General features: G+C 41.0%; 1 protein-coding gene across 2 annotated transcripts; it reads left to right on the top strand.

Annotated features, from left to right (window-relative positions):
* The first annotated feature begins 2,677 nt into the window (after window positions 1–2,677).
* LOC306889059 (receptor activity-modifying protein 3) lies at window positions 2,678–9,251 on the top strand. 2 transcript variants are annotated; one of them, XM_079447726.1, is made up of 3 exons: window positions 2,678–2,705; window positions 2,790–2,946; window positions 6,479–9,251. In XM_079447726.1, the coding sequence occupies exons 1-3, from the start codon at window positions 2,690–2,692 to the stop codon at window positions 6,732–6,734; spliced, it is 429 nt and encodes a 142-aa protein (XP_079303852.1). In that variant the 5' UTR covers window positions 2,678–2,689; the 3' UTR covers window positions 6,735–9,251. The 2 variants fall into 2 exon arrangements, with proteins under 2 accessions (XP_079303852.1, XP_079303851.1); XM_079447725.1 differs by having other exon boundaries at window positions 2,681–2,946; window positions 6,479–7,616.
* The last annotated feature ends 229 nt before the right edge of the window (window positions 9,252–9,480 follow it).

The raw sequence follows: 9,480 nt of genomic DNA, 5'->3' as shown, positions 1-9,480 counted from the left end.
GTCACAGCAGGCCGGTCTGTTTCTACACTGTCAAAAGGCTGCTGGAGCAGTCCTTGACAGCGCCACCAATCAGCCGACCTTGCGAGAGGGGAGTCGGGAAAGTGGCCTTTCTCGACATCGCCCACCTGCGCAAGATTGAGTCAGAGGCGTCTTTCCGGGCCACTTATGTGGACATCGTCCGACACAGCCTGCACCGCCACCGTGGTCCCCGGAGGGCCAGTCGGCAGCGGCACTACTTGGGTCGGTCCCAGCCTCAACACCAGAGATGTCGAGACCTTACATGCCCTGGACGGTGAGTCTAGGTCAAGCTCCCCAGGTGGCTGCCTCCCCGCCCCGAGGGAAGAGAGGGCGATAGAGTCAGCTAGACGGAAGCGCGCCGAAGGGGCGCTCCAGGTCTTACTGAACTCCTTATGCAGCTCGGTAAAACTTGCCACTTGAGCCGGGCACGGCTTGGAGTCGCGCCCGGGCCCAATGTGCGAAGTACCCAGCCGCGAGCGCCAGGGCTGCGGCGCACCGCAATCCGACACTCACGGCGGTCCGAGCGAGCATGGCTGACATCTTGACGTCTGCTCTCACCTGTGCTCGACCTCCCGAGGGAGGGAGTTTCAGGGAATCGCCAGAGTCTGATGTCAGCAGGTCGCGCTCCGATGTTGCAAGAAACACCTCATCTCCACGGCTCGTGTCCGAGCGCGTGGCTGAGGAATAAGATGGCTTAGGACCATCCTTGGGGAACTGCTAAACAAGCGAGACGGGGCGCGAATGGTCCGCGAGCCGGCCGGCTGACGGATTAACGCTCACGATAATCCCCACATCACCCTCGCTGCTCGCCGCCGCTGACGGCAGGGCCTTAGCCGCTGCGGTCACAGAACGGGAAGCAAACGAGGTGTTGGCTGGATCTTACAGAACACAGCCACCGTGACGCAACGTCTGAATAGCCATCCGCCCGCAGTGACGCAACGTCTGAATATCCATCCGCGCGCAGTGCGGGCAGGACGAATCCACGAGGCTGCCACAGTGGTCGGACCCCCGAACACCTGCGGCAACCACCGTGTCCGTCCCCGTCCTCGATGAGTGTACTGCACCCAAGAGATCAGCGGGCAATGCCACGCTGAGGAAATTGCTCTTTTAGAAAAATACCTCAGGAACTGCCAGGACGCCCAGGGGAATCTCTGCTGCACCGCGTCGTAGAATTTGGCAATTCGAAGAATGTCATCAGATGCGAAGGCTCCGAAGAACAAAAGGTGAATGATTGAGCACGCCGGCTCCCTTTTTATACCCGGATATCCGGGGGCGGAGCCCGGCATGCAAATTTCATTCGCCAATTTCATTGGCCTTTTCAAAATAGTCAGAAGATGATAGGTTCTCAGGGGCGAACCCCATCTGTCGGTTCGACACAACGTCGAGAGACCGACAGAAAGGGAAATATATATAAATATATATATATATATATAAAATAGTTTTTATAGTCAGAACACACAAATACACGATAACAAATATATTTAATTTTTCCAACAAAAACAATGTACAGTGTACATCCCAACCAAAGCAAAGTGGCACATACAGTGGTGTACATACAAAACAACAGAAGAATTGACTGTATACAGTAACAGTAAAAAACTATGCTGCATCTTCTCTTGGGTTTGGGTCTGACCACAGCACCTCATCCACATCACAAGCAATGTTTCTCAGTCCAGTCATGAAAAGCATCAGCTGTTATATCTCCACATGTGTCTTCCATAGCTTGGAGAAGGGTATAGGCGTTTGTGACAGGTGTTTACACATGTGATGAGTCAGTGTTCATATTTGAATGGCAGTGTGTTCCTTGTGAAAACAAGAGATTTTTCTGCCCGAAAATTGTGCCAAATGCAGAGAATTGTGTGTAGTGTTTTGAAAAAAGTGTGTTTTAGATCTACAATGTGAGTGTAAAGCAGGAATTGTGCTTGTAGTTTAGCAGAATTGGTTCAGGGGGTTGGTGAATGAGTTACATGTTGTGGTCATTGTGTCTCAAGTACCAATATTTGTGTGTAAACAACTGAGAAAAACTGTAAAATATATTTGTTATCGTGTATTTGTGTGTTCTGACTATAAAAACTATTTTATATATATATATATATATTTATATATACTACAAATATTTTACAACACACAGACACTTATGTATGTACTGTCTGTAGTAAGTGTAACACTGAACCATATAAAGAGCAAAGTCATTATGATGAACGGAGAAGTGTTTTACATTCATTATAGTGTTTTATAAAGAGCACATCAGTGTTCAACTGGTTCTTATAAATGTTTATTCATATGATGGTTTGTGTTTGTCATTTGAAAACAGAATACCATTTTGAGAAGAAAGAACATTGTTTTGAATGTGGTTTCATTTTGCTGGAGAATAGAGGGGTTTTGCCCATTGTGTTTGTGTTTTATTATTTGTGTGTAGAGTTTTGAGAGTATGAGGCATGCTTTCAGAAAATGTGTGTAAACAATTGAGAAAAACTGTAATACTCATATTCATGCTTCTCTGAATGAATGAAAGTGTGTGTATATGATGCTACCTGTAAGTGACAGACACAATATAATGTCACATCAAGAGATGATTTGCCATTGACAGCTGACAGAGGCAACCAGATGATATGTGAACGTTTTTTTGAAACTTGTCATTGTGTTTTTGTCAGCAGCGAGTTTGCTGGTGATGAGGGGTTTGTCAGGTGAGCGTGTCTCATGAATGATGATACAGTATATATACACAGATGTCATGACTGAAGATGAGATGTCGTGTTGTGATTCTTCAGCCACAGACAGTGTGGATTTATCCTTAACACATCAGCATCATCATGACTGTAACCACTCGCTTCTGCTGCTGGAGATGGAGACGTGTGGAGCTCGATTCAAATCACACATGGATCACGTGACACCGCAAGACAGATGCAACCTCACACACTTCATAGGGTAATGATAACTCATCATGTTTTTATAAAAGTGTAGTAGATTGAATCATTATTATATTATATCATAAGCAGGCGTGTTGAATGAAAGGTTCTGATTTGTGTGTATTGTGTTGTGTCGTACTGTATTTCATGTTTTTCACCCTCGAGTCATTTGCACATATTTATAAAACAGTTTGTGAGAGAACGTGTTCCAGGAACTCTGAGAGTTCAGTGTGACATTCTTCATCACGTTTCCACAGATTCACTCTGTGAAACATCAACTGAAATCATAAACATCCTCCAAACGCTTGTTTACACATTTTCATGATAAGAACCCAGCTGTTGCTCTGCCTCCTGAAAACCCCATCTTTTCTTTTCTTGTTTTATGCATAGTACATTAAAGGGTTAGTTCACCCAAAAATGAAAATTCTGTCATCATTTACTCGCCCTCAGATTGTTCAAACTTGCTGAACACAAAGATATTTGGAACAACATCATCCCTCATTTACTGCCATTGTAGAAAAACAAAATACTTTGGGAGTCAAGGGGGGACGAGATCTGTTTGGGAAAATTATACAGGTTCGGAACAATCTAAGGGCGAGAAAATCATGACTGAATTTTTATTTTTCAATAACAACAATGTAACAAGAATTGTATTTAAAATATTACAATTCAAAATATATGACATTCTCAATAATGTAGGAGTGTTAAGAGATTTCTTTATTTCACAATTATTAATACAAATGTATTTCTACTCTAAAAGCAACATAAAACAATGATAAATTACAAATGCTTATTTAGACTTTAACAATCCATTGGAACCGTCTTAACTTGTGAAGTAAGCTGTCTAAAATAAACATGTTTATTATTGGAAGGTGTTTAGAATGTTGATTCATGTTAGATCATGTCATGTCTGTTTTGTATTAAACCTGATCATGACATCATCAGGGATTCATTCACATTAAACACAGAAGTTTAATTCTGATGGGTTGTAATGTTACGAAACCCCTGTCATAATAATCAGACAATCTCAGATTCTGTCAGTAGAAAGTGGTGTTGGAGATGTGATGAACATCAGATGAGGTGTTTGTTTGGGTCACTCAATTACTGAGATTTTTCCAGATCTGTCTGAAGCCAACAGTCTTCCTTCAAATCATCATACAACATTAAACATCATGTGACACCGATGGACCATTGGCATCTCAAACACGCTGATGTGATCAATTGCATACTAATCGGAGAAAAGCTCTTTAACATTCATGCGCTGTGTTTAAATGACAACAGGACATTTGTTCATCTATCATTTCAGTTCATAATGCTCATCAAAGGTGTCGTTTCACATGATTTCAGTGTCAGGACGAGTCTCTCCTAACTGATAACATCAGCAGATGGATTATGATCCATTATTACAAAATCACTTTGTGAGCTGTGATGTTATCAGGCGTGTGTCCTGATGGAGGTTCACTTTACTCTAACAGAGATTCTCATTTAATGCCTGTACATGATCACACACTCCAATCTCATGAATGTTCGCCTTTTCACCCAAAAATTAAACATTCGTTTGGGGAATTTTATATGAAAGTAGGCCAAAACACACAGCAGATATTATGAAGAACGTCAATAACCAAACAACACTGAACACCATTGATGATGTTCCCATTTAGAAACCATTATGATGTCATGAGGTTTGTGGGCAACAAAAATAAATACAATAGATAAAATAGAAAATATGAAAAATTACATTAAATACATTTGTGGGTTGTGTTTCAAGTCAAGTCAGCTTTATTTATATAGCGCTTTTTAAAATTGTCATTGTTACAAACCAGCTGTACAAGAAAACATTGACTATAAGCAAAACATATAAGGTTATACAAGTAAAAACAAAAAAGGCACAGAAACATAGGAGACAGACACGCACACACACAGCAGCCACCATCGATAACCACACACCTAAGATAAGGAGAGAGAAACACAGGTCAAATATCAGACAGACTATAAATTCCTATACGCAGTGTTAATTAAATAAAACTTTCTAGCAGCCCCAGGCAAACAGTGCAAAACAGTATGCAAACGGTGGCGAGGAACCCAAAACTGAGGAAAGTAAAACCTCAGAGGGAAACCAGGACTAACCAGGGGATTTCAGTTCCCCTCTGGCCTCTGCACAAGCTCGACAGGGCTGCACAACAAGGCAAAATAAAAAAACATTTAGATTTAAGATTATCATTAATAATCTAATAGCATCTGAAATTTTGTAGTGAAGACGTGTCCACGTACTTCTTTATCCAGCGCTATCATCTCAGCTTTTGTCAGGTCTAGGCATGGACTGCGTCCTGCCCGCTCTGGTAACCTTGGACTGCATCCTGCCCGCTCTAGTTACCTTGGAACAATGAGACAAGACTGGCTGAGAGTAGAGTACTGTTCTGCACTCTCTGATGCAACAAATGCATCAGTTGTTATTGGAAGTGTTCCTGGTTCCGGTTGATCTAACTAGTGCAGCCTTAAACTTTGGCAAGTAGAGATTTTAAAGTTAATACGATGCTTTATAGGTAACCAGTGCAAGGTTGACAGAACCGGGCTAATATGCTCATACTTTTTTGTACGCGTAAGAACTCGAGCTGCCGCATTTTGGACCAGTTGGAGTTTTTGTAATAGGCCTGCAGGGCAACCACCTAATAGTGCATTACAGTAATCTAGTCTTGATGTCATAAAGGCATGAATAAGCTTCTCTGCATCTGATGGTGACAGCATATGACATAGTTTAGATATATTTTTAAGATGGAAAAACACAATTTTACAGATGTTGGCGACCTGGTTCTCAAATGAGAGAGTGCTATGGAATAAAACGCCAAGATTCTTTGCTGCAGATGAGGGTTTTATGGAACATCCATCAATAGTTAAACAGTATTCTTGGTTGTTCTGTCCAATAAGAAACACTTCAGTTTTGTCCGAGTTCAGTATTAAAACATTGTTACTTAGACAGTTTTTAATATGAACTATGCATTCCACTATTCAATGGAATCTCTGTGTTTCATGAGGCTTCAAGGAAATATAAAGCCCTGTGGTACACTTGCGATTTGAGTGACAACCCATTGAAAACGGTCGGATAAATGAGATCTAAACCATTTCAAAGTGATTCCCTTAATGCCCACATTATCTTCGAGTCTATGAGCGTGCTGTGGTCAATGGTGTCGAATGCAGCACTAAGATCTAGCAGCACCAATAAAGAGATACAACCTCAGTCAGACGTCATAAGCAGATCATTTGTAACTCTGATCAGAGCAGGCTCTGATCTAACCCTAACTTTTATTCAGAAGATAGAGTATGATGATGATAATTCAAACCTATCTGTGTGACTGATTTTTGCCATCACACACTCTCTCTGAATGTGTAAAAAGACTCTTGTAAAAACATATTCTTTGTTTCATAAAATCAAATCCATTCAACTGTGGAAACATGAGCTGCTTCTAAAGGAAATGACTGATGCACTGATAGTCTCATAAAGCAAACGTATAGATTGAAATAGCTAATCATTTTCTTTCTCGTTGTGTTTTCAGCGAGTACCACATCTTCTCTTATTGCACTGAGATAACCTCGGGCCGCATCGGATGCTTCTGGCCCAATCCAGTGGTAGAACATTTCATCATCCACATCCACAAACGCTTCTTCTCCAACTGTACGCTGGAGCGTGTGAATCACGAGGACCCGCCGGACGACACGCTGGCTCTGCTCATCCTCGTACCCGTGTTCCTCACCCTGGCTATGGTGGTGCTGGTGGTCTGGTGCAGTAAAAGAAGCGACATTCTGGCATAAAGACCAAAGACTCCATATGCTGCGAATCCCTGGACGTTCAGCTGTCGCGTCTCTGCGTGAATTTACATTGACTTTATTATCAAATGAGATCATCAGGAATCATCCACTCACTCCAGAATCATTTCAGCTGATTCAAATTGAAAGCATCGCAAGTGTCCCGTGCCACCTACTGTACAGAAGATTATTCACTTTCTGTTTGAATGTAAATCAGATCAGAAGACCTTCCCTAGGTTTTTATTCGACTGCTAAATGAAAGACACACAGTTTGATCATAAACACAGGAGTGTGAATATTAGTAACTGAAGCTCTTTCACTTATGTATTGTACAGGTATTATTTAATGAAATAACGTAGATTTAGAGAATTCATCAAACACACACACGCTTCCCCTAAAGATCATTGAAAATTTGATGCATTTTTAGATCTTCAAAAAATATTGTTCTGTACGATTTATAAGCTTTTTTGTCCGTAAGGATCTCAATATTGGTCCCCACAGTGACAAGAGTCCCCATGAGTTGGTGTGTTTTCAGGTTTAGGTCCCCGCCGGGATACACAAACAAGGCCACAGACACACACACATGTCTGGTTTATTATCTCCGTGGGGACAGTCCATAGGCGTAATGATTGTTATACTGTACAAATTGTATATTTTTTCCCCTAAACCTTAAGATCATAAAACCTTAAGATCTTGTGCATTTTCAGATTTTCAAAAATAAGCATTTCTACCCATGAGGACCTCAATTTTGGTTCCCACGGTGACACGAGTCCCCATGAGTTGGTGTGCATTTAGGTTTAAGCCCCCACTGGGATATACTGTACAAACAAGGCCACACACACACACACACACTGTTGTTGTTGTTGTTTGTTTTAGATAAAGCTCCATAAAAAAACCTTCTTTCTATTTTGATTTGTTCTTAAAGGAATAATCCAGATGTTGAACAACACAAACATGTTTCATATAAGCAATATAAATACACACTGTACAGCGACAAGAACTTTACACATAAATCTAGTCTGATTAAAAATATATTTTTCTCTTTTTCTAATAGCTTTTATAATGAAGGAAAAGTTTCACACATATTTGAGAATTGATTGTTTTAAAATGTGAGAGGAGCTCAAAAGACTTTCTGAAGCAAACCTGAAACATTTAGAAGAAAGTTTGGAGAAAGAAAAGATCTGCGGAAACCGCAGTCAATGTTTTTATTATTGATATGAAAAGGAAAGAAAGGAAAGCTCTTCTATTGTGTGGATTGAGTTGAGACACAAACAGAAGACAATAGTGATTCTCTAGAACATTCTGGCTGTGTAAATGCAGAACTGCAGGAAGGAAACACAAAGCAGCCGATGAATGAACGGAAATGAGATGCTTATAATGTTCACCAAAAGACCTAAAGAAACCTCTGCTCCATTTTCTTCATCACAAAGAGATGACACGTGTGTTGTTCATACTCGTATATCTGTGTGTCTGCAGGCCTTCCGTACAGAAACTACAACTACATCAGGTCGCATTTCTTCACACAGACAGACATATGTTCTTCAGCTCTCTCCTCGCTGGATTATTGAAACTTGCCTTGAGAAACAGAAAGCCAGGATTGAAAGGCAGTTTTTTTTAGATGCCAGCGTCTCCAGCACATTCTTCCTGTTTACATCTGAAATCCCACAAGACAAAACTGATCTAAATTTATCTGAACACACACACGAGAAGATCTGCTGTCCTGTCCAAACTAGACAACACATCAACCAGATCTGACAATCTGTGCAACTGTTTAGCATCTCAGAGTATGTGTGTTCACTCCTCTCAGAGGTCACATTTTAGGTATAGGTCGCCATAACTGACAAATAGGTCACTTTCATATTTGGAACATCAGGTTCCTCTTCATTAGTATTGAAAGGGCCGCCCACCTTACTTGCGTTTACATTTGGGCGGTCTTAGTCAAATCATACCTCCAACTGATGTAGATTTGCGTGGGTTTGGTTACACGAGATGTTTCAGGCAGGTCTGAGTGAGCCTTCGCTTTGACATAGAATGTATATTTTGTTCTGCCACTTTCTTCTTCGCAATTTTACGTGTCTAATAAATGCTTGAGAAACTTATGACACAACAAAGACACAGAAAAATACGTATTCGCGCTATATGACCCCTTTAAATGTGAGCTAACAAACCACAATTAAACATTACTGTATGAGAACCATTCTGTTCACTCACCACAAACAATAACAGTAAAGACAGAATGTGTGAGAGAGATTCGTCAAGCTGAAGCTCACAGGTTTCTCTTTCATTGTTCATAGTTTGTTTCTTCTAAGATCTCTTAAAAACAGCTGCTCATGAGAAATGCTGGATTCATTTTGAGATTTCAGGTTTTTGATTGCAAACATCACAGTTTGATGAGTTGTTTTCTCACCCGCGCACACACACAACACACATACACGCACGCACACTGTAATGGCTGAAATGCTTTTTGATTTCAAAACCTCAGCTGTGAGGAAATAAAGGCTAAACGTTTCTCTCATGAATCCTGAATAACGACTGAAGGTTTCTTTACTCAAGACTTAAGAACACGTGTGTGAGTTAGGGTTAGGGTTAGATGATGAAGATCGTGAAATGATTTACTGGTGTCATGTGAATATTGTGTCGCATGATGACATTGAGTCTGTACAACATGACACTTTAGTTTTCATATGAATGTCTCGTCAATGTTTCCATGACGTGCTGCAGATCCAGTTGATATCTTCTGTCTTCAGATCAG

This window comes from Barbatula barbatula (genome assembly GCF_947034865.1).
Source record: "Barbatula barbatula genome assembly, chromosome: 23".
Taxonomy (NCBI): Eukaryota; Metazoa; Chordata; class Actinopteri; order Cypriniformes; family Nemacheilidae; genus Barbatula; species Barbatula barbatula.
The sequence above is the reverse complement of the archived record's forward strand: the minus strand, read 5'-3'. Positions and strand labels throughout refer to the sequence as shown.